Source organism: Takifugu rubripes, chromosome 2 (genome assembly GCF_901000725.2).
Source record: "Takifugu rubripes chromosome 2, fTakRub1.2, whole genome shotgun sequence".
Classification (NCBI taxonomy): Eukaryota; Metazoa; Chordata; class Actinopteri; order Tetraodontiformes; family Tetraodontidae; genus Takifugu; species Takifugu rubripes.
In genome coordinates, this window is record NC_042286.1 from 163147 (window position 1) to 188826 (window position 25680).

At 43.1% G+C, this 25680-nt stretch overlaps 1 protein-coding gene across 2 annotated transcripts in view; it reads right to left on the bottom strand.

Annotated features, from left to right (window-relative positions):
- Positions 1 to 24859, bottom strand: part of kif6 (kinesin family member 6) — a 94776-nt gene extending 69917 nt beyond the window's left edge. The window contains exons 1-3 of one of the 2 annotated variants that reach the window (XM_029832900.1): positions 24741 to 24859; positions 9093 to 9202; positions 2926 to 3224 (exon numbers count right to left, since the gene is read on the bottom strand). Coding sequence is in view for 1 of the 2 variants with exons in the window: in XM_029832899.1 (XP_029688759.1) it covers positions 9093 to 9202; positions 24741 to 24800 (170 nt within the window). In the remaining variant the exon portion in view is untranslated. The remainder of the gene's footprint in view (positions 1 to 2925; positions 3225 to 9092; positions 9203 to 24740) is intronic. The other variant, XM_029832899.1, reaches the window with a different exon arrangement.
- Between the last annotated feature and the right edge of the window lie 821 nt (positions 24860 to 25680).

Here is a 25680-nt window from a genome sequence, read left to right on the forward strand (position 1 = left end):
GGTTCCCAGAGTTTCTAGGAGTAGAATGGGTGGCCGAGCATTTAGCTACCAGGCCCCCCTGCTATGGAACCAGCTCCCTGTCCAGGTACGGGAGGCTGACTCCATCGCTACTTTTAAGGTCAGACTTAAAACCTACCTCTTTGAAAAAGCTTATTGTTGTTAATTCTGTAGTTCCAGTTACTATCATAGATAGACAAATTATCATACTTAGGGGGTCGTCTAATCGTTAGGTCACATCTTAGCTATGCTGTTATAGGCCAAGGCTGCCGGGGTCCAGAAACATGATCACCTGACAGGCCTCTGTCACCCCACTGGGTCATGGTTTCCTCTCCTCTCCTTTCTTCCTCCTCATCAAGCAGACTAGTTATGCTGATTCCTGTGTAGTTTTTCTGCTTCTCTACCCCCCTCCCCCTATTCATTTACAGGTATCACCGCCTTCGGAGCTGCATGATGACCTCTGGCCCCGTTGACCCGCTGTATGGTGTATTTTTGTGTGTGTTTCTGTGCTCTGTCCCTCTCCTCTCCTCTCCTCTCTATTTACCCAGCTGGCTATCAGCAGGAGGGTCCCCCTACATGAGCCTGGTCCTGTTCAAGGTTTCTTCCTGTTAAAGGGGAGTTTTTCCTTGCCACTCTTGCTTGTCTGGGGTTAGGCCCTGGGATTCTGGAAAGTGCCTTGAAACAATTTTGATTGTATAAGACGCTATATAAATAAAGATTGATTCGATTTGATTTGACCAAACAATGACAAACAGACTCCATGAGGATGGCCTGAGGGCCCGACGTCTTGTAGAGCTCCATAGAGCTCGATTGGCATTTGGCATAGACCACCAGAATTGGCAACTACGCCATTGGCGCCCTGTGCTCTTCACCGATGAGAGCAGTTTCAACCTGAGCACATGTGACAGACGTGAAAGGGTCTGGAGATGTCATGGAGAATGTTATGCTGCCTGCAACATCATTCAACATGACTGGTTTGGTGGTGGGTCAGTGATGGTCTGGGGAGGCATAGCCCCGGAAGGATTCACAGACCTCTACAGGTTAGATATTGGCACCCTGGCTGCTATTAGGTATCGGGATGAAATCCTTGGACCCATTGTCAGAACCTACGCTGGTGCAGTGGGACCTGGGTTCCTCCTGGTCCACGACAATGCCCAACCTAATGTGTATGCAGACAGTTCTTGGAGGATGAAGGAATTGATACCATTGACTGGCCGCCAGCGTTCACCTGACCTAAACCCAATAGAACACCTCTGGGACATTATGTCTAGGTCCATCCGGCGCCACCAGGTTGATCCGGGAGGAGATCCCCCAGGACACCATTCGTTGTCTCATTAGGAGCATGCCCCGACATTGTCAGGCTAGAGATTGATGAGGCGCGGCGGTGTGCCTCACCCACGGTACAAATATGCTACGGCAAGGGGGAGCCAGGATGCCAGGTCAGTATGGGGGTGATTTCCTCATCACCCCCAATATCAAGATTGGGTACAAAGCCCCAATGACAGGGACTCGGGACAAGGGCAGCTGACCTGAGAGAGAGAATCATTAAGTCCTGGGGGAACTCAACTACCTCCCTGCCAAGGCTAAAGGACAAAGTACCAAACCAATCTCTACTGGAGGACATGAACACGGCACTGTCAACCATCCCTACCACTAACATCACTGAGACCAATCAGTATGTATGCAGCGGCGACGGTAATCCTACAGATGCTTGGCTATAAGATGAAGAGCATGAATAGCCATAAGGAGCAAATGGCTCCATGGAGGAGAAGGCTGGAGGCAAAAATCATGGCAACACGGAGAAAAGTCAGCCTCCTAACAGAGCTGAGTAGAGGTGTGAATCCAAGGACAGAGCAGCCCAAGAAGTATAACAAACTGAGGCACTGGAGACTGCTAAGCAAAGGCTCACAGCCCTGGCTTCCCGACTAAAGAGGTACACAAGAGAAGTAGAGAAAAGGAGAATAAACAGGGTGTTCCCCGGCAAAGGTCTACTCCCAATGGCAGGGCAACAAGATGACAACAGACCCCCCCAGGGCTGAGACTGAATAATACTGGAAGAGCATCTGGGAGAAAGAGACAACACTACTGCCCAATGGCTGCAAGACCTACAGACTGAGCACAGCCAACTCCCAGAACAAGATCCAGTAGTCATCACCTTAGCAGACATCCAAAAAAAGAGTGTCCAAAATGAATGCCTGGCAGCACAGATGAACCAGCTGCTAACGTCGGGAAAACCACCCAGAGAGGCTAACCCAGGACTGACAGTCCTCAAAATGAAGGGAACAATACCATCCAACAACCAGCCTATAGCCTGCCTCAGTACCACATGGAAGCTCCTATCAGGCATCATAGCAGCTAAGATTATTAGGCACATGGGTTAATACATGAGCACAGTGCACAGAAGGGTATAGGCAACAACACCAGAGGAGCTAGACCTGCTACTGGTTGACAGGGCAATTAGAACACGACTCTGGAAGCCAACTCAAAGCCAATTGTGCAGGTGAGCATCAGGTGCGGCATATACCAATGAGATCCCTTATCTCCCCTGCTGTTGTGCATAGGCCTAAACCTCCTCAGCCAAATTATCACAAAGTGTGGCTTTGGATACCAGTTCAACAACCATCAACAACCATGGAACAACCATCAGCGACCTCGTCTACACGGATGACAGCAAGCTGTATGCCACGAATGGGTGTGACATTGACTTCCTGATTCACCTCATTAGGGTCTACAACAAAGACACTGGGATGTCATTCGGAGTAGATAAATGTGGGAGGATGATATCTAGTAGGAGAAAGGTGAACACAACTGATAGGGTTGAACTACCTGAAAGGAACATTACAGATGTGCAGGACAGTTAAAAAATACCTGGGGATCCCGCAGGCAAATGGTAACCAAGAGGAGGCAGCTAGGAGGTCAGCCACATACCGGTAGAATCCAGTGGTTATCAGTCTCCTTGCTGAAGTGAAAGTTCACAGCAATGACCAGAGCTCCAGTCATGGCGAAGTCAGCTCCATTCTTATCCATCAGACGGGGAACTGTACGTCTCAGCAGAAGAAACAGGCACAGACTTCCTCTCAGGTTCTTTCCGAAGCACAGAAGAAGGCCCTGACGTTCTCACTTCCCGTCTTCACAAAAACACAAGGCGTCTTCACCACTCACTCATAAAAGGAGAGTCCACTGCTCAGACTTGACCATGAGATTATAAATCTCTTCCAAAGGAAAAACTGAACACAAAAGTCAAGTTCAATGCATTAATGGTGCCATAGCTGGCTCTGTGTCAGCATAAAAGGCCAGTTCTTAGCCCAACGTAAACATGTGGCTAACTGACTGAAAGATGGATTACGGTCCATTATTCAAATACAAAAAAGCTATGAACAGAATGCATTAACACTTAACTAACTCACTCAATTCCTAAACTTAGCCTATAGCTACCTGTTGCTTTGGCTGGCACATTGCCCTGGCTACACCTCACCACCCCTATGATTGTGCCATTAACTTTCTGCCAGGCACCTCACCCCCTTGGGGGGCCTTGTACTCTTTGTCAGAACCTGAACGAAAGGCCATGGAGGATCTCATCCGTCCCTCTTCCTCTCATTTGGTGGCCAGGTTTTTCTTCATCAGTAAGAAGGATGGGACACTGAGAACCTGTATTGACTATTGTGGCCTTTACAGCCTTACCATCAGCATTACCTTACTACAGACTCCATTATTTTCATGAAATTGAACTACGCAATACATAGGGTTGTTGAGCCGCATTTTGTAATAACGGTGCATTTTGTAATAAACGTCCAAAGTGTAATAACTTTTTCATTTCATTTTGTAATAAAGCCGCATTTTGTAATAAACTGCCCCAACGCTTTTTGTAATAAATTTTGCCGCATTATGTAATAAGTTTTTACATTTTGAGAAGATTATTACAAAATGCACTTGCAACTTTTGCATGGTGCATTATGTAATAATACCTATTATTGTTGTTTGTTAAACAATGAATTTATTTATAAGAGTGACTTTTGTTGTTTTTTATGCAATTTCCCTTAGAACTATGTAGCCCAATAAATCTATGTATGACAGAATACTCCAAATATAACTTTAGTTGCCTATTTGAAGTTTGGAATTATATAGGCCAATAACTTGTGGCCAAATTCAAAGCTCTACATGGTCTCTCACTCAGCCAGGGAGGGGAGGGCAGCTGTAATCTGATTGGCTGCTGCATCAGTTCTACAAAGATCATGCACTGCTTGCATGCTTAATTGAGACAGCCAGAGTTCAACATGATGCCAGGTATGAAAAAACTGTGCCAAATATTATCTGTGTAATTGAATATATGGAAGTATAAAGACATTTTGCAGTTGATCTAAGGTTATGTAGATGTTTTGCCCTTGATAAGAAATTATATGACTGAATTTAAACCTGCATTGTCCAAGTTATGCTCACTGCATTAAAAACAGTTTGTAAAGTAAAACTGAAATCTATGCCTCTAAGTTCTTATTAAAAGTTAATAACTTAAAGCAGGACACATTTGAAGGAAAACTGTGCATGTGCAAAAAAACTACACCCACACACACACAATAGTACGCTGCTCAAAAAATAAAGTGAACATTTAAACGACACATCCCAGATTACAATGAATGAGGCATTCTGGTTAATAATGTATATTATTTACATAGTGGAATGAGTTGGAAACAAAATACTATGTGCATCAGAAGGAAGGGCCCACTGCACCAGCATATGGTCTTACACTGGGTGGAACCCTTCATTTTTTTATTATTTTGAGTAGACTAGTGTACATTATAGGGTTTTTTAACAGAAGGAATGAAAAGTTATGAACCATCTATATTTTAAATGGCAATAAAACTTTGGGGTTGAACTTTTTTTGTCATTGCAAGAACATAAACTGTACTTTGCAGATCTTAATTAATTTGGATAACAAATATCTAAAATGCCAAACTTTACAGTTCCAATTTGTTTCAAAGCTTGCCTCTCTGTTCACCCCTCTCATGTGTTATTCCATGGGTAGATCTTCATTGTGAACAACAGCTTTGATAGTTGTGCGTCACCCTTCACTGTAAGTCTAATTACGTAGTTTTCACTTCTTCCTAGTTTAGCCATGTGGAGAATGTTGGATAAGAGAGCAATACCTTCCCTGTGTGAAGTCACTGAAAACCATTGGCTGAATGAGTGAAGCTGAATACCTAACATTCCATGCAATGAATTAACACAGTCATAAATAGTAAGCATCGAAATAGCTATTAAAAGGCAAAAAATGTTATAACAGGTGTGAAAACAATATATTTGTTAAAACCTTATTTTTCAGTATTCCTACAAAAGCAGCGTCCTCTTTAATGATAGCAACGTTTATTGAGACAAATCTAGGGCTATAACATAAGATCAACATTCATAAAGCAATTTGAATTATGGTACTGTGATGCCGCAGGTGGTGGTGGGTTATCAAAATTGTAATAATTAAAATACCTTCTTAAATATTAATTGAAGATAAAATATTTTAGTACTTGAAATGAAATTCCACAAATAAAATAAAAGTGCAAAACAAAAGGCACAAAATGCAGTTTAGTTTTGGGAGTTAAACATTTTCCCTCTTTTGTCACCCTTGTAGGTCTGCTAATTATAACCCTGACCTGCACCCTGCTGGGGCTCATTGTAGGCAATGGACAAAAGCAAGCAATGACCGAGGAAATGTACAATGTCATAGTTCGCAAGTTGAGAGGAGAGTTTCATGTTCCAATTTCTGAATGCACAAGAATTCAACAAAATGCCTTGGTGCGTCTCTGGAGAAATCAAGGGGTCTATTCTCTCAGTGAAGATGGGCAGACACTGCTGTGTGCCAGCAAGCCAGTCATGCTACAGTCTAATGTTGATTGCGTTGTTAAAAAGGGTCTAGATGATACCAATGGTTCTGGAGCAAGAAAGTTGAGCAAACAACTGAAAATGCATCATAGTGGCATAAGTGATATAAAGGTGCAGGAAATCTTGAACAAAACTGAGTGGTACCAACTTCAAAATGCAAAGTTTCTGAATAAGCCCCCTTTGATGACCATTCAAGCCAAAGAAGTGCAAGATCAACACCAAATTGACCTATTGGACATGGGAAAAATGAAAATTAGTTATGGTCAGGCTTTATACCGTTACATTCTCACAGTGATGGATGTGTTCAGTCGTTACATGTGGCTGAAACCATTGAAAAGAAAAAGGTCTGACCCACCAATCCAGCCTGCCTCGCCAGATGAGTCTGACCCACCTATCCAGCCTGCCTCGCCAGATGAGTCTGACCCACCTATCCAGCCTGCCTCACCAGATGAGTCTGACCCACCTATCCAGCCTGATGAGCCTGAGGACCCTGTTCTGACTACACCCCCTGTTCAGCCTGTCCTACCAACTGAAATGTTTCAGTCTATTATCAAAATGACCCTTGAGGATGACCTGTCAATGCTTGGGACGTTTAACAGAGTGTCTCAACATTTTAAAGACATTGCAGATCGATTCCATCTATCAATCTATCTAAGGGAAACATTAAGCCGAAACCTTGGGTTGGACGTCGTTGGAAAGCACACAGTTAGTGTACAAAGGTTGTACAAAGCAGCAGGGTGCTTTGGTGGTGTGGCATTAAAAACTAAAGGAGCTGTTTGGGAAACATTCCAAGTGGTTTATGGCTTGGCTGGTAATTAGACATATTAGACATGGACAATTTGAAATTACGGATATATTTTGGAAATAGAAATTTTGTTGTTTGTTTAGCCTTTTGAGCCAATTTTATATTTGTTTAAAATTAATCTTAGTGGAGAAATTTGCTGGTCATAGCAGCTCTCTAAACAAGCAGAAGACACTTACGTTGTTTAAGGTAGAACTTTTATTCATTGGTTCATTATTATTTTAAATTGGCCGCAAGCCTGCATGTGTTGGTTGCATTTATTGTTGTTGAAAGGTTCTATAAATGCATAAATAAAGCTGTTCTTTACCTATTCATCAGCGTTTCTATTTTGTATGTGCATATGTTAATGTTTACGAATGGATTAAATTTTGATACCCAGAGTTTTGTTCTGTATTACAAGAAGCAGAATAAGGTTTGTTGGATGTTTATAACTATTCTTGATGTGGTTTTGGTATCCAATAAAAAAAAAATCTGGAACTTACAGAATATTCTCTGTTAATGCAACCTTTGAATAGTGTACTGATAGTAATTGCTAAGTACTGCTACTAGGCTAATACAGTGATACTAATAATAGGCTTAGCTTTTACAAATACTTTAAAGTAAAATTAAATACAATTAACAAACAGATAAACTATGCTTCAGAATTGTTATTACGTAATGTTATTACATTTTCTAGAGAATAAAAAAGTTGCAAGTGCATTTTGTAATAATCTTTTAAAAATGTAATAACTTATTACATAATGCGGCAAAATTTATTACAAAATGCATTGGGGCAGTTTATTACAAAATGCAGCAGTTTATTACAAAATGCGGCTTTATTACAAAATGCGGCTCAACACGGTACAGAGATTTCTTTTTGTATATCTGGATTACATTCTGATCTTCTCGAAGACCCAGAAGGAGTACATCCACTATGTGGAATCTGTACTCCAGCGCCTGCAGGATTATATGTAAATGCATTATATGTAAAGGCAGAGAAGTGTGAATTCCACACCTCCACGGTTGCCTTCCTGCAACCCAACGAACGGTTCCGCTGTTACCACCTGGACTGTGTCGGAGAACCAGAAGCAGCTGCTGCGCTTTCTTGGCTTTGTCATTTTCTACCATCGTTTCACACGGAAAAATAGCACCGTGACAGCTCCTCTTACTTCCCTGACCTCCTCCAAAGTGACCTCCCAATGGATTTCTATGGCGGAGGAGGCCTTCCAGACTCACAAGGCCCAAATCATTACCACACTTATCTCCCAGATGCCTGACCCTACATGCAAGTTTGTCGTGGAGGTGGTTGCCTCGGATGCCTCCTGGACCTGCTTTTGGGACTTCGGGGTCGTCCCTAGAGGGCGACATCCTGTCACTGCCTGCTCTTCTGTTCTCATGCTGAGGAAAATTCCACTCACTCTTCCGCGTCCCCTTTCATACCCACCTGATTTGTCTTGTCACCATTGTTACCATTTTCACCTGTTGCTCCTATTTAGACTGTATTTAAGCCACTGTGATGCATTCCTGCTTTGCCAGCTTGCTATCGCTTCATGCCTGACCCTCCGGCACGTTTTTCATTTGGACTTAATGGTTTTGACGCTGTCTGCCATGGACTTTTCTTCTTTGTCTCTACTCTAGTAAACCTGATAAACTTCTGTCCCCGATTAAGAGTTTTAGCTTGTGTTAATTTGGACCCTTGCCCACCTCTGGCTGTGCGGTGTTTTCTGCATTCCACTGAGGTCTGTGATTATTTCTGTGCTGTTTTCTGCAAGTTTTTATTAAGGCCTTTTATTGAGTGGATTCTACCGCTGTCAAAATTCCTTACCACTACCAGCCAACAGGCTAAGTGCTTTCAAATGAAACTTCCATCACACATTTGACTTTTGGTATCTGTTATTTTAGTCATATGAAACTACAGTAGCACGCAGCCTGTGGCTGTGGCACAGTGTCTAAATTAGCACTGGCCAACCTGTCAAAGTAGCCTTGATTGCATATTTACTTGCACATAATGCAATGCAAAGTTTAACATTTTATTTTAAAAAAGAAACAATACCCTTGTGCAACTGAATGGAGAGACATCTGTATTTGTGCTCTTTGGTAGCCATTGTCAAACGAGAAAGAATGAATGTAAAGACTTCATCAAGAGGTTCAACAAGATAAAACCAAGAAGGCAAAACAGTTCTGCCACCTTCTGTGCCTTCTCACTTCTAGTTCCTAGAATCTTTAAAGGTAGAAAGAGCGAACAAGCATTTAGCTATTAGCACCACCCCACCCCCTCAAAAAAGAAATGAAGAGGCTTTCACACAAGACAAGATTTTTATTGCCTAGGACAAATCTCCCTATGTTTTGTTCTAGATTGATTTAAGCAAACTACCCTCCATAAATGGCAATGAATTAAGTTCTGGATGAAAGTATAAAGATTCCAGGGGACAATTCCATACATTACCTGAACTTGTAGTATTCCCTCCTGTTATCAACAAACCCGTTAATGATGTCCCTGGGCACTGCAAACTCAAGTGAAGCACCAGCCTGGTCCTCATTATCTACAGAGTACACCTTCAGGAACCAAAAGAAACAGTACATTTAGTACAAGAGCTAAACAAGGTCCAAATGTTTTTGTTTTTTCCCAGTACAATTAAACAAAATTACCATATAATATATAAACTTTATAAATGTACAAACTTTATACAAACATTATACAAACCTCATCAGCATTTATCCACAACCTCTAGTTTGAAAAGGAATAGAGAAATGGATTCTGAAACATTTGTGTGAACATCTTCATATAAGTCACAATTCCCTGCATCTGATGCAGTTAGGATTTTGTAATCGTCATTCAACAGAGGATGTTCCTAGAAGTGTGTTAAGAGCTTCCTACACAAGAGTGTTTGTGCTGGAGCAGCATTTTTGGTCCCAAAGAAGGCTATTGACACTGTTGACCACAACATATTTGTAGCCAGATTAACTCACCTCAATTTTTCAGAAATTGCCATAAAATGGATGAAATCAACAGACTGCAGTGTGTTCTGGCCAACGGTGTCAAATCCGCCTTTTGGGAATGTGTTGCAGGAGTCCTACAGGGTTCCATTCTAGAACTGATTATTTTTTCATTTTATATCAACAAACTTCAAGAAGCATGCAAAAAATTAATCTACAAATGTATGCAGTAATATATACACCAGTAAAAAACACAGGAACCCGGTCGCATTTTTACATCTGCATTGGCTGCAGTCCAAGATTGGCTTTCCAAATCATGTCACCTTTTAAATACTTAAAACACTGTATGATTTTTTTCCAAACAAAAGTTTGGCAGAAATGCCTAAATGCCTTTTGATAAACAAAAGTGGAAAAGAAAATATCAAAAAAGCAGATTATTCCCCTCCGACAGCAGCACTACTCTTAAAACACGTAAACACCTGTATAAGGAGTCTCAACAATTGGAGTATCAATAGAAATTTAAATTTGACAAAGCAAATTGGAAAATTAACAAATGCATTTAATGGAATAAACAAGATAAAATGATTCTCTGGTTAAAAATAATGGTTGCTGCAAAGGAATTACAGAAAACACATGGCCAAGGAAAAGAGAGAGAGATAATGATAAACACACAAGAAGAGGTGGAACCTGCTTCGGCGCACACCCCACCATACAATGGAATGCCATCGGCAGCTCCAGCCACTCTACAGTGTTCAGTAGTGAAACTATCAGGAGTAGTTGATATAGATGCTGCTCAACCAGCTGATGCTGAAGCAGCTAAATCTAACTTATTGGTAATAACTGCTGATAATGCGTTAAATGGCACAATTGAAAACTCAAATGAAAAATTTAGAATAAAATCATGAACAGAACTCATGACAAAAAGTGGAACAATCAATGAATCAATCTTTATTTATACCCTCCTGCTGATGTACGGCTGGATAGAGAGGGAGGAGAAGGGGGAGGACAGGCAGAGTAGAGAATAGGCAGAGATCATGCAAGTACATTAATTATAACAATAATAAAGAGTTGAGTGGGTCAACGGGGTCAGAGGTCAGCAGGTCAGTATACAGCTATGAAGGCGATGATTCCTGTAGATGGATACAGAGAGGGGGAGAGAAGCAGAAAAATTACATAAGAAAATGTGCCCATGACATCATCACTGAGCCACGAGGAGAGGACAGGAGAGGAGAGGAGAGGAGAGGAGAGGAGAGGAGAGGAGAGGAGAGGAGAGGAGAGGAGAGGAGAGGAGAGGAGAGGAGAGGAGAGGAGAGGAGGCTGTGAATGAGTGACACAGGCCTGTCAGGTGATCATGTTTCTGAACCCCGGCTGCCTCAGCCTGTGGCAGCATAACTAAGATATTAACCTAATAATTAGACCACCCTCTAAATATGATAATTAGTCTGACTAGAATAACAGCTGGAACTACATAATTACTGTACTACAAGCTTTTCAAAGAGGAAGGTCTTAGGTCTAATCTTAAAAGTAGGTCTGTAAGACTGCAACTCTGCCTTCTGGTCTGGACCCTGGTATGTCAGGTCACTCAAATTGGCCAAGTTCCAAGAAATGAGAGAGGCACCATCCCGGGTGATCGGACCAAGGTTTCCCAAAAAACTGTTCTAACAGTCTTAAAAGGACACCTGGTTTTTGGGGCACCCCCATGACAGCTTGTGATGAAGCAATGACGTGCGACTAAACATTTCATCACTGGCTAGATCACTGGGACCAGAGAATGCTACGGAGGCCAACATTGTTTTGTGTAGTTACACTCTATGTTAATTTTGGTGACCTGCAAGCCAGGTGTCATTTGTTCCGGCGTGAATAATAACTTTACCGAATTTATGTTCACTTTCGCCAGCAGCTTTAGATTGGCTGCTATATCGCCCGCTCTGGCCCAAGGAATGCACCTGGCTATGGTCACTGGTGTCAGCTTCACATAGCGCAAAACAGAGTCGCCAATTACCAGGGTCGGTTTCTCAGTGGGTGTGTCGCTGAGTGGGGAAAAACGGTTAGCCACGGAAAAAAGTGGCACCGTGGGCCTTTGGTTTGGGCTACGCTTCCTGCAAACCTTCACCCAGCTGCCCTGGCTATCCGGCTGCTCGGCTGCTGCTGGGGGAAAGCTAGCTGTAGCTATGCTAGGCAGTTAGGCACCTCCGTTCCTTACTGCCAGGGGACATCACGCACACAACACACACACACACAGTCTCTCATCTGGGTATCATCCACAGTCCAATGGCCAAGCGGAGAGGGCTAATCAGAGCTTGGAGAATGCCCTGAGGTGCGTGGTGGCTCAAAACCCCGCTTCCTGGAGTTCCTTCCTACCCTGGGTGGAGTACACCCATAACACGTTGTTCTCTGCTGCTATGGGAATGTTGCCCTTCATGGCTCCCCTGGGGTACCAACCACCCTTGTTTGAGTTCCAGGAGGATGAAGTGGCGGTGCCCACTGTCCAGGCCAACCTGTGTCGTTGCAGAAGCGTGTGTAAACAGGTCCGTTCTGCCCTCCTGCATTCCACCCAACAGTCTCAGAGGCAAGCCAACCGCCACCATATTCCAGCCCCTGCCTATCAGCCGGGCCAGCGGGTCGGGCTCTCTACTAGGGATCTCCCTCTACAGGTGGGCTCCCAAAAGCTGGCTCATCGTTTCATTGGACCCTTCAAGATCGACCACATCATCAACCCCTCCACCGTGCATCTGAAATTGCTCCCATTAATCAGAGTTCATTCAACTTTCCATTTTTCTCGAGTCAAGCCAGTCTCAGTGTCAGGTCTGGTCCCTCCATCCTCCCCCCACCTCCCCCCCGTGTCTTCAATTTCTGGTGGACTGGGAGGGGTATGGTCTGGAGGAGCGGACATGTATTCCCCACCGGAATATCTTGGATGACAGGCTCCTGCATGATTTTTACCAGGACCATCCCGACAAGGCTGGTAGTGCGCCCGGAGGTGCCCATCGAGGGGGAGGTACTGTTAGGGTCTTGGGTGTGGTTTGGCATTTTTGTTTGTTGTTTCTCTGTTCTTTCTCTAGGGGGCGTGGTGGAGCCATTTTCTGGCAGCTGGCGACAGTCACCCCTGCTGCCTGTTGGCAATCAACTGGCTATTTAGGCCCTGGTCTCCTGTTCACCAGTGTCAGATCATTCCATCAGCTTCGTGGTAGATGTGGACTCTGAGAATCTACTCATTGGAGCTTGGTGATTTAGTAGCATCTTTGTTCTTCTCTCTTAAGGTCACCACCCCTCCCTCCCTTCATGAAGAATTGTGCCGGATCTCTTCCCTGTACCAAGCGAGTTTTTTCCCCCTGCAGCGTTCAAGACTTCTTTAGTTAAATAAACCCTTTGCGACCAAGTTGGCTGTGTCCTGTCTGCATCCGGGTCGAGTTAAAACTAGACTGTAACACCATCCCTCCGAAGCCTTCAGCAACTGTTCAGTTTTCACACCGTCACCATAGATGTCATCGACGGGTTGTGTGACTCTGCTCTTGACTCTCAGGTTGTGCAACAGAATCTGTGTTGCGGCTGAGATTGTGGCATTGTCTGGAAGGATGTTACGCTCTTGCAACACGCCCTGAACACTGGGAATGAATCTGGGCATCAACAGATGCTTGACAATCTGACCGAAGTTCTCTTGGAAAAAGTTGTCTTGCAGCTCCGGTTGCAAACACTCGTGTTGCCTCTGGTTGCGATGGTTGATTCTACATCCCTCACACAGCTCCTTACGGAAATGACGCAGAAGCACGTTAAGCAAATGATAGACAACGTTTTTTATAGCGTCAAAAACCTCAGGGCATCATCACACTCACTTGGTCGTTGGGAGGGATAGGGGTAGAAAGAGGGGTGGCAGGGAAATGGGGGGAAGAGAAGGGAGGGGAAGAGTCTGTCTTTTCATTGTCACCCAAGGCCCCTGGAGCTGATGCGTGGCTGACGGGAGGTGAGCCTTCTGCTACCGTCGAACTTGTCGCTCATGCAGTAGGCGGATGCTTTTCAACAAAATCGCATTCCAACACCTCCTCCTTCTCCTCATCTATGACCTCCATCACGTCCTCATTCTCCTTCTTCAGGGTACTTTCTTTATGGCTAGGCTTACGGTTCAGAAAAAAAGTTCTCCTTCTCCTCCTCATCATCCACCTCTATCCACTCTATCGGCTTCAGCTCAGAGAGGCAGACTTCTCAGTCTCAGGTGGCAGCGGGGATAGAAGCTCTAGCATTGAAGGGTAAAGCTCATCTTTTTTGCTCTCTCTCTTTCTCTTTCCAAGTCTGCAAATGACTCGGCGATCCCTCAGTTTATACATCTTATCTTTAGGCAGGGTCCCAGTTCAGAGAGATTAGTGGCAGGCTTGAGGCCCCGGCAGGCCTACAAAAGCAAAACTGCTGCAGGAAGAGATGCAGCAGACAGAGCAGCAAAAGCAGCTGCTGGCTATCAGAAGGTTTCTTATAATATGATCCAAATATCCTCTGGTTTTCTATTACCCACCATGACAGTTGAAGAACTAAAAGCAGTGGGACCGTATAAGCAACACACATCGAAAGAAAAGGAGGAGAAAGAAGGACTAACCCTAACCCTAACCCTACCCACCATGACAGTTGAAGAACTAAAAGCAGTGGGACCCTATAAACAACATACATTGAAAGAAAAGGAGGAGAAAGAAGGACTATGTAGAGCATCTGATGGAAGACCGGCGCTTCCATCTGAATTAGCACCACGAGCTAGAAGCTCATGAAAAGGGGCATTGTTCTGTAAACTCTATGTTGAGTGGTATAGTACAATGGTGTCATCCCCACATGTATTGGTAAAAGATTACATTAGTTCATGTTAAACTTGTATATACTGTAACACTAAGAAAGCAGTGAAAACAGGAATGGGAGCTTTTCCTGTACTGGAAGCTGGAAAAAGGAGAGGAGAGGAGAGGAGAGGAGAGGAGAGGAGAGGAGAGGAGAGGAGAGGAGAGGAGAGGGAGAAGGAGAGGGAGGGGAGACGGAGAGGAGAGAAGAGGGAGAAGGAGAAGGAGAAGGAGAAGGAGAGGAGAGGAGAGGAGAGGAGAGGAGAGGAGAGGAGAGGAGAGGAGAGGAGAGGAGAGGACGGGCACAGAGCACAGAAACACACACAAAAATACACTACTATACAGCGGGCCAGCGGGGCCGGAGGTCATCATGCAGCTCTGAAGGTGGCGATACCTGTAAATGGATACAGAAGGGGGGGAGCAGAAAAACTACACAGGAATCAGCATTACTAGTCTGCTTGATGAGGAGGAGGAGAGGAGAGGAGAGGAGAGGAAACCATGACCCAGTGGGGGGGGTGACAGAGGCCTGTCAGGTGATTATGTTTCCAGACCCCGGCAGCCTTGGACTATAACAGTACAGCTAAGATGTTAACCTAATGATTACACGAACCCCTAAGTATGATAATTTGTCTATCTTTGATAGTAACTGGAACTACAGAATTAGTAACAATAGGCTTTTTAAAACAGGTAGGTTTTAAGTCTGATCTTAAAGTAGCGATGGACTCAGCCTCCCGTACCTGGACAGGGAGCTGGTTCCATATCAGGGGGGCCTGGTAGCTAAATGCTCGGCCCCCCATTCTACTCCTAGAAACTCTAGGAACCACAAGTAGACCAGCATTCTGAGAGCAGAGCGGTCTATTGGGCTGATAAGGTATCACTAGCTCCTCCAGGTAGGATGGAGCTAGGCCTCTGAGGACCTTGTAGGTCAAAAGAAGGGTTTTTAAAATTATTCTAAATTTAACGGGCAGCCAATGAAGAGACGCCATTACAGGAGTTATGTGATCTCTTTTGTCAATACCTGTCAGAACTCTGGCTGCAGCATTTTGGATCAGCTGGAGGCTTCTTAATGAGTTTTTTTAGACACCCTGATAATAAAGAATTACAATAGTCCAGCCTGGAAGTAACAAATGCATGGACTAACTTTTCAGCATCATGCCGCGTCAGTAGCTTCCTGATCTTTGTGATGTTTCTCAAGTGAAAAAAGGCACTTCTAGAGACTGTTTTAATGTGTGAGTTGAAGGAGAGGTTTTGGTCAAAAGTTACTCCTAGATTCCTCACAGAGAGACTAGATATTAATGAGATACCATCTAGAGTGATCATGTGATCTAATCTATCCCTGAGAGGTTTAGGACCAAACACCATGACCTCAGTTTTTCCTGAGTTAAGGAGGAGGAAATTTGAAGATATCCAGGACTTTATGTCTTTAAGACAGGTCTGAAGCTTCACTAACTTCTCTGTCTCCTCTGGTTTCATGGATAAATAAAGCGTGTCATCAGCATAACAATAAAAATTTATCCCATGCTGCCGAATAATGTTCCCTAAGGGAAGCATGTACAAGGTGAAGAGGATTGGTCCAAGTACAGAACTTTGAGGAACTCCATGGCTAACCCTACTGTATGAGGAGGGAACACCATGGACATGAGCAAACTGGTATCTATCAGATAAATATGATCTAAACCAGTCTAGTGATGTCCCTTTAATCCCAGTCACATGTTCCAGTCTCTGTAACAGGATGCTGTGATCAACTGTATCAAAAGAAGCACTGAGGTCCAGCAGAACCAGCATAGAGACCAGTCCATGATCTGAAGCTATGAGAAGATCATTAGAAACTTTAAGAAATGCTGTTTCTGTGCTCTGATGAGCTCTAAAGCCTGACTGAAACATCTCAAACAGGCTGTTCCTCTGCAGGTGCTCCAGTAACTGAGTCACCACCACCTTCTCAAGAACTTTAGAGATAAAAGGAAGGTTGGATATTGGCCTATAATTTGCTAATACATCAGGATCTAGTGATGTTTTTTTAAGCAACAGCTTAATCACTGCCACCCTGTAGGACCGGGGTACATAACCTGTCACTAAAGAACCATTGATCTGGTCCAGGATAGAACTGCCTATCAATGGTAAAACACCCTTCAACAGGTGTGTTGGGATGGGATCTAAAAGACACGTGGTGGTCTTGGATTTCTGAATTAGCGATGACGCCTCAGAAAAATATATAGGGCTGAAGGAGTTTAAGGGCTCGTTGGAGAACCTGTATGTTCCCAGTCAGCACTTCTGGTGATGGTCCAGTTGTTGGGATGGCCTGGTTAGCTTTTTCTCTGATGGCTAGAACTTTATCAGTGAAGAAGCTCATGAAGTCTTCACCACTAAGGGAAGAAGGGATACGTGGATCTAAAACACTGTGACTCTTAGTTAATTTGGCCGCAGTGCTAAAAAGAAACCTGGGGTTGCTCTTATTTTCCTCAATTAAAAAAGAAAAATAAGGTGGTCTAGCCTTACGGAGGGCCTTTTTATGAACTAATAGACAGTCTTTCCAGGCTACATGATAGCTGTCTATTTTACAAGAATGCCACTTCCTTTCCAGTCTTCGCACTTTCTGCTTGAGGGTCCTGATATGTGAATTATACCAGGGATCACACCTCCTCTGATTTACTATTTTCTTTTTCAGGGGGGCAACTGAATCAAGCGTGATTCTCAGTGAGGTTGCTGCACCTTCAGCAATAGAGTCAACCTCAGCAGGGCTAAGATTATCATGCTTGATCCCTGGGGAAGCACATGGTGGTCCTGGGATTAGCACAGGAATCACTTCCTTAAATTTAGCTACAGCATTATCTGAAAGACATCTGCTATAGTAAGACTGAGCTCTGAGCATAGAAGAATCCTTAATCATAAATGTAAAAGTGATCAAAGAATGGTCTGACAGGAGTGGGTTCTGAGGGAACACTGACACATGTTCTACCTCAACACTTTTAACTGTGGAACAGAGACTACCTCTATAGTGTTAAATAAATTATTGTTGGTGGATGAGGGTTCTATGGAAGCAGCAGAGAGGTGTGTAAGACTACAACTCTGCATCCTGGTCTGGACCCTGGATTGTCAGGTCACTTTGGGTCTAATAAAATGAGCCAAATTACTCGAAATAAGAGAGGCACCATTCCGTGTGAGATGGACACCGTCTCTCCTAATCAGACCAGGTTTGACCAGCTGTGACAACCAGCGACGAAGCGCTGACATGCGGCTAAACATCTCATCGCTGGCCAGATTGGGGAGGGGACCAGAGAATGCTATGGAGTCCGACATCGTTTTTGCATAGTTGCACACCGACTGTATGTTAATTTTGGTGACCTCCGACTGACCAAGCCGCGTGTCGTTGGCTCCGACGTGAATAATAACTTTATCAAATTTACGTTTACGTCTATGTCCCCCGCTCTGGCCCCTGGAATGCACTTGACTATGGTCTTTGGAATCGGCTTCACGTAGCGCAAAACAGAGTCACCAAATACCAGGGTCGGTTTCTCAGCGGGTGTGTCGCCGAGTGGGGAAAAACAATTAGCCACGGGAAGCGGTTGGTGGTGTACCATGGGCCTTTGGTTTGGGCTACGCTTCCTGCGAACCGTCACCCAGCCGCTCTGGCTAGCCTGCTGCTCAGCTGCTGCCGGGGGACTGCTAGCTGAAGCTATGCTAGGCGGCTCCACAGCAGCTAGCTTCTCCTGGCTACCTGATGCAACTCCAGCTAACTCCAAGCTGCGGAACCGTGTCTCAAACTCGCTAAGTCTCGCCTCCATGGCCGTAAATAAACTACACTTTCTGCACCTAATCCTTTCACTAAAGGAGGCAGAGGAGTCACTAAACATTTCACACGCTGAACAGACAAAGACACCGGGTGAAACAGACGGTGATGCCATGCTAACGCTAATAATAGGTGAAGCCCTGTATTTGTTTAATATGGGTTGTTTCTCACTGTTGTTATCAGGTGACTAGAATGTCCCAAGTGTTCAAATTTTAATTAAAGTGAATACAACACATCAAGTGTTCAATATTAAGTAAAGTGAATACAACACCCCGTGCACAGTGCAACCAACGAACGATTGAGAAGACAGGAATTACGCAATACGTTACCAGGAAGATGTCAAAATTCTAAGATATGGTTAACAAATGGGATTACAGCAGAGATATGGGTCAGTGTACCATCAACAGTTCCAAGGTCAAGTGGAAAGAGCTAACAGATCTTTAAAAGAGACATTGGCCAAGATTTGTGCTGCCTCAAAGCTAACATGACTAGATGCTCTTCCAATAGCCTTAGCTTCGCTCAGAAGTACTGTAACTAGAAATCTGGGTTTACTCCTTGCTGTGCGCGTGGAGACAGTTCCCTCAGAACACAGAACCAAACACAACCGGGGAAACACTTGATGTGTCAAATATTCTTCCTATTATATAATATCATAGGAAGTAGAATTATTCCAGGTGGACTGGACCATACAAAGTCACAGCAAACACCTCACATACGGTTCTACTAGAGCAGTGGTCTCAGGCTCGCGGGACGATAGTTTGCGGCCCCCGCCGTAATAATAAAGTTTAATGTTAATGACCGCGAGTTTGATATGAATGGCGCTTAACAGTGTTGTGTGCAGAGCTGAATCAACCTACCAATCACGGTGGAGTATATGGCTCTCGGGGGCGGGACATCGACCGGGCTCGATACAAGCAGAGAAACATTTCTCAACAATCAACCAGTGATTGTGAATTACACAACAGTTAGTTCCGACCAAGCAATCTGATTGGACAAGAGACGTCCCATGAGTGCTCATATTGAGCATAACAGCACTGAGACTTTTTTTTACTCCGCTGTTCAGGCGCTTCAGTTAGTAGAGACAGGAGCTCAGTCAGAGCCACACTCCCCATAAGCTGCTCATGCCTCTGCTGCCTGTTACAATTACAAACGGACCTGAAAGTTAAAACCCGGTCCGACCTGTGTCGATCACATAGCAGGTAAACAAACTTAATATGGTATCGACAACGTCTCTGTATAACTTCACGCTGGTCCTGTTGCTCCGGTACTAATCAGGACAGTGGCTCCTTTAGTGACAACTTGCACTGGAGCTCGGTGGAAACGGGGCGCTAGCTTGAAATGTTTACATGTTGCCTGGCAACAGCCTCGTCTCCCTTCCAGTTGCGGATCTATTTGTCTCGGCGGAGCCAAATTAATGGTTAAATAAACAAACAAATCATAATCTTTTGTTGCTTGTTACTGTTAACTAATAAAATGCGCTTATGGAACTGTTGTATAAAAGCAATATCACTCTCGAGGTCGTGCTGTTATACTGAATATCAGTATAACGGGCTGATTATCTGCAGCCTCGTGCCTACGATAGAATCACAGTCTATGAATCACACTAGTGCTGATGTTCAGTATCACGGCGCAACCTTGAATGTGATATTGCTTAAACTCACTTTTTCTGCTGCATTTTCAATTGGAGCAGTTTGTTGTGAACTCGCAACATTAGGCGTTGACGCACATTGCGGAAATTAGGTTCTCTGTGCGTCGACTAAACACGAAACTCCAACGCGACAGCGACACCGAGGATTATATATTACACAGCCCCAAACATGTCTTTTTCAAAGCCTGCAGTGAAGAGAAAGGTCGGTGATGAACACAGACAATTTCAGGAAAAGTGGGAAATACAATATTTCTTTGTTGAGCACAGGGATACCCCGACGTGTCTTATTTGCAGAGAGAAAGTTGCAGTGCACAAGGAATACAATTTGAAACGTCATTTCACAACTAGGCATGCTGAGGAGTATGCAAAATACCAGGGAGATGAGAGAGCCAACCGGGTTGCCAATCTTAAAACACGTCTATTGAGGCAACAAGATTTCTTTAAGAAAGCAACCAAAGAGAGTAATGCAGCAGTCGAAGCTAGCTATGTGGTTAGTGAGATGATTGCTAAAGCAGGAAAGCCATTCACAGAGGGTGAATTTGTCGAAAAGTGCATATTAGAGGCTGCAGGTATTGTCTGTCCAGAAAAGAAAGATCAGTTTAGCAACATCAGCCTTTCTGCCAACACCATGGCAGAGCGCATTTCTGACCTGTCAAGTGATATTTATGATCAACTTTGTCAGAAAGCAAAATGTTTCAGTGTATACTCAGTTGCTCTTGATGATAACACAGACATCACCGACACTGCCCAGCTCGCAATATATGTCTGTGGTGTTGAAGACAATTTTGTAGTTATGGAGGAGTTGCTCACAGTAATTCCAATGCATGGCCAGACCACAGCTCAGGAGATATTTCACCAGCTGTGTAATGCCATTCAGAATGCCGGTTTGCAATGGAAGAGGTTTGTTGGAATAACAACCGATGGAGCGCCATCAATGACAGGGAGAAAAAATAGACTGGTGGCACTTGTTCAAAAAAAAACTGGAAGAGGAGGGTGTGGAAGAGGCCATTGCTCAGCACTGCATTATCCATCAGCAGGCCCTTTGCAGCAGATGCCTGAAATTTGATAATGTGAAAACCACATCAAATCCAGGGGTTTAAAGCACAGAAGGTTCTGTACTTTTTTAGAGGAGATGGAATCAGAATATGGAGATGTGCTCTACTTCACTGAGGTACGTTAGCTCAGCAGGGGAAACATGCTGAAGAGATTTTTTGAGTTGAGAGAAGGATGGGATGGCTGTTCCTGTGCTGAGTGATCCCAAATGGCTCATGGACTTAGCTCTTCTTGTTGACATAACACATGAACTTAATGTACTGAACAAGAAGTTACAAGGCCAGGGGCAACTTGTCAGTGCTGCCTATGATAACGTCAGAGCATTCACCACAAAACTTTTGATATGGAAAGCCCTTGGTCTCTCAAGCAAACCTTTGCCATTTCCCAGCATGCAAGGCACTCATGGATGCAGGCACACCGTTCAGTGATCCGAAGTATGTTGATGTAATCTTGAAGCTGCAGGAGGAATTTGAACACAGATTCGCAGACTTCAAGACGCACAGAGCCAGATTTCAAATTTTTGCGGACCCCTTCTCCTTTGATGTGCAAGATGCCCCTCCTCTGCTTCAAATTGAGTGTGCAACTTCAGTGCAACTCTGAACCTAAAGCCAAGTTCAGGGAGGTTAGTGGAAAAGCAGACAAGCTTGGCCAATTTTTGAGAGAATTGACCCCCAGCTTCCCTGAGCTTTCCCGGATGTTCAAGCGGACCATGTGCCTTTTTGGGAGCACATACTTGAGCACATACTTGTGCGAAACGCTGTCAGGTCTCTAGCAGCAAGAAGTAGGCAAGAGAAGCCATGTTCAGAACAGTTCATGTTCAATGTTCCATTCTTGTTCAGAAAGTTAGAGGTTAAAGAACTGTTAATACAGACATTTAAATGTGAATAATAATAATTAAATTTCTCTGGTCAGCAGCAACTATATGTGGTTTCTTCACTTTTCTATATCTGCTGTATTATTATTGTTATTATTATTATTATTATTGCTGATTGCTATATTTTCTTATTAATTCTTAATTTGTTTATTTTTTCATCTTATTTTTTGTAAAAAAAAAAAAAAGGTGGTTGTGAGCCTCACCCAGACTCTGCCTCCACCGGCCCCCAGGTAAATTGAGTTTGAGACCCCTGTACTCGAGAGAAAAGCAGAGCAATGGTTCCATCTGAACCAGTGTGCCACAGCTGAAGTGCCGACAAGGAGTCTGGGAGAGACATGGAACGATCACCAGGACACCAACACAAACGGTTCAGCCAGATCACACGCCTCTGACCTCAGATCAGAGAAGAATGCAACCATAACAACATAAGAACAAGAATTCAACATCTTTGAGTGACACCACTTACAGTACATCATGAAGATTTTCTATCATGTGTTTTTGCTTTGCATCTGTTGTTAATGCAGGTAAATGTTTAAGTAAATATGGAAATCGGGGAATTTTACATCACATCCCCAACACAAATGAAGTATTCCGATCTGCTCTTTGCAGTGTCATTAATTGTGGAGGGAATGAGAAATTTTCATCATGTTTATGATTTCTACCTATGTGTGTTCACTAGTTACTACAGGCAGCATCCCACATGGTACCATGTAATGGCTTTTTCAGGACCAAATTGGGCCCCCAGGTCTGCCCCTAATATTGGACAATCCTCCATTAGAACTCATATTGACATGGAGATTTCTTTGTCTTCGTGATCAGAAAAATGCACTGAGTCCAAATGAGCAGAGGAGTTCAGAACAGTCAAGTCCAACACGTTTATCCTCCAAAAACAGTGAGGATACAACAGAGAAGAAATGTGAGAAATCGCAAAGGAGCTCCAAGGAAGAACTTAAAACCCAATGCTTGTAACTATCTTTTATACATTAAAATCCAGGCGTAGGGGACCACCCCTCATGCCTCTCATGCTTAGAGGCATGAAGGGTGAAGCCTCCAAGACACCAGTAGAAATGAAACATGGGAAGAAGGAGATATGGATTAGGAAAATGTCATTACTTCTGACACACATAAAAAAGGTTAATGGTGAGATCATACCAAAGACGTCTTCCTAATCTCCTTCTTCCCATGTTTAATTTCTAGTGGTGTCTTGGATGCTTCACTTTGTTTTGTTTTTTTAAGATTAAATAGGTGCCAGATTTCTTGGAGCCTCTCGATACGGTCTGGGGACACACTTAAGGCGATAATGTAGGTACCATCTAATGGCATTGGTAGATAGTACATGTTGCAAATGTCTATGCACATCATGGACCCTCAAACGAGGTGGACACTGAGACAGTGAAGTGCACATATCGTATAAACTTCATATATTACTGAGACAGGTGAGTGCACGTGTCTATTTGACTGGCACATGGCTGCACTAAAGTAAAACGAAATCTGGGAAAGGGAGAAATTGTTTTGGATGATTGGGAGAGTAATCAAAGCCTTCCTCAGTTGGTGTGTTCCAATTTGTTTGTATTCAGACAAAAACAAATGTTGTTGAAAGACCAGTGACAAAGCTGTATTTTGGCAGAACTTATGAATGATGTGTTAATGGAACTTTGCTTGAGTATCAGAATTTAAATCAGGGTTTATTTGTGTTTGATTTGGCTCAATGTTAATTTCATGGTAAATGTAATGTCTTGTATAGCCATACACAATTGGGGGCTGGCTGTAGTTGAGCAATTCTCATAGCTCGCCTCAGTGGCGCCTTGGGAAATAGTGAAAGTACATTTAAGGCTCACACTAAATGATTCAGGTGTGGTGCACAAGAGGTCTTTTATTTTTCAACATGGGCTGGTGGGACTTTGTGGTCCAAATTTTTATGCTTTATAAATGTTTGTACATTTTTAATGGTTTGGCATACACAAGCTTATTTTTTGCTATTGTGAAAAACTTAATGGACAAAGTTACAGGAGCCAAGCTGAAACAACATGCCAAGACTGCCAGTGCATAACAACACTGTAGATGTACAAATATAAGATTTGGTTACACACTTCATCCTAGTTGGTGGCGGTAACGCACCACTAAGCTGGTTTGTTAGTGGCCATTGAATGTTAATGAAAATGAACGTGAGCGAATAAAGTAATCTATAATGCCTGTGCTGAGTCTAGCACACACAATTCAATATACCATTCTGAAATGATTTTCTGATTGGTTTCAAACTGTGTTAAGACTGTTTTGTCTCCCCGTTTCATCTACGCCTGCATAGTGTCTTGGTTGTGTGTAGGTCGAAGAAAGATTAAAAAAAAAAAAAAACACCTGCTGCACTGTCTTAAGTTCCGTTAAATGAGAATAACCCAAACACGTAATACGGAATACGATCCCTCATTCACAAAGAAGCACACAACAAAACTGTCATAAATTAAATAAAAACTGAAAAAAGAGTAATCGACATTTGCGTATCTCTGCTGCAAGACATGTGCACCGCTCCAAAAAAACTAGAGAGCGCGCAGGTACCTCTATACAGTACAACCGTTACAATACATACACATGCGTTTGAACAAAGAATTACAACAAAACTGACAACTTGACTAAGTATAATGATACTGTAGTTGTATAAAGGCAAAATGTAGGCGTATATATTAATATGCGTGTATAAATTATTATATGATTAAGTTATTTGTTGTTGAAAAATAGCAACAGCAATAACTCTTCTGCCTGTCGGCTGCCTTTATAACCAAAATGTAAAGGGAAACTACCTTCTTCAATTGATTTGAACGTCTAACTACGACAACAGGTTGGAGGTAATTCCAAACATCGGAAGATCCAATGATGATTTTTTTTTTTTTAGTTTGGTTGACTTTTTATTTTTACAATTTCAGTAAATATACGTAATTCAAAAGATATCATATAGAAATTGTTCCAAAATAATATTAGTATCAGCTTACCGCCACCATCTTCTTAGTGGGTTTTATGCGTGCAAAAACCTTTATCTTCTGGTTTACCATTTTCTTCCACCAAGATAGGCCTATAAGAGGTTTGATATGTTAAACGTGTTACAACTCAGTTTGTTTTAGCTGGTTGCGCAGCAACCGCGGTCCCTCCTCTCCATGATCATCAAAGCTCCAATCCAGCAACTGTGTGTGTGTGTTGTCAGGACTGTTTAAAATATTTATTGACAATAGCGATAAGATTATGTCATATGTATATAATTATAGATATTTATAAAGTTCCTTTATTTGTAAATAAAGGAAAGCTTTACACAGCATGTGTGAATTTAGAAAACGTTTGTTTGGATGGTTGCGAAGCAACAGTGGTCCCTTTCCTCGAACTAATCAGCATTCTAGAAATACTGACCGTAAAAAGATGATGGCAGATTTGCGTGCTCAGAATGTACTGACTGTACAAATGACTGCTTTTAAAGCATGTGTGAATTAAGAAAATTTTAAATATTTTAGAAATACAGCATCTAGATGCTGGTTAATTTTATATTACGTGGGAAAATTAAACAATTGTCAGGAGAACAGCATGCATATATCAGTGAATTTCGTTTAATCATTAAGGTTTATGTAATATATAGTTTATATAATGTGTAAAGTGTTTAAATAACACAAAGCGAGATTTGTGAATGTAACGATGTGATAGTTTGGCTATTTATTTGTAAGCCTTTAATTACTTCACATTGGTATTATGAACAGCCTAAAGGTTTCTCACCACCGTGAAGATACAGTAGTTTGGATGTTGGATATTAGAGAGATATTGGCTACAGGTAAACCTCTTCTTCGCTCCGGGTGGAGTGCGACTCCGAGCAAGCCGTCAACACTTGTTTTGCAAACTTTACAGTAAAAACACAGAGAAATAACACATTGGACCTGGAAACTATTGAGC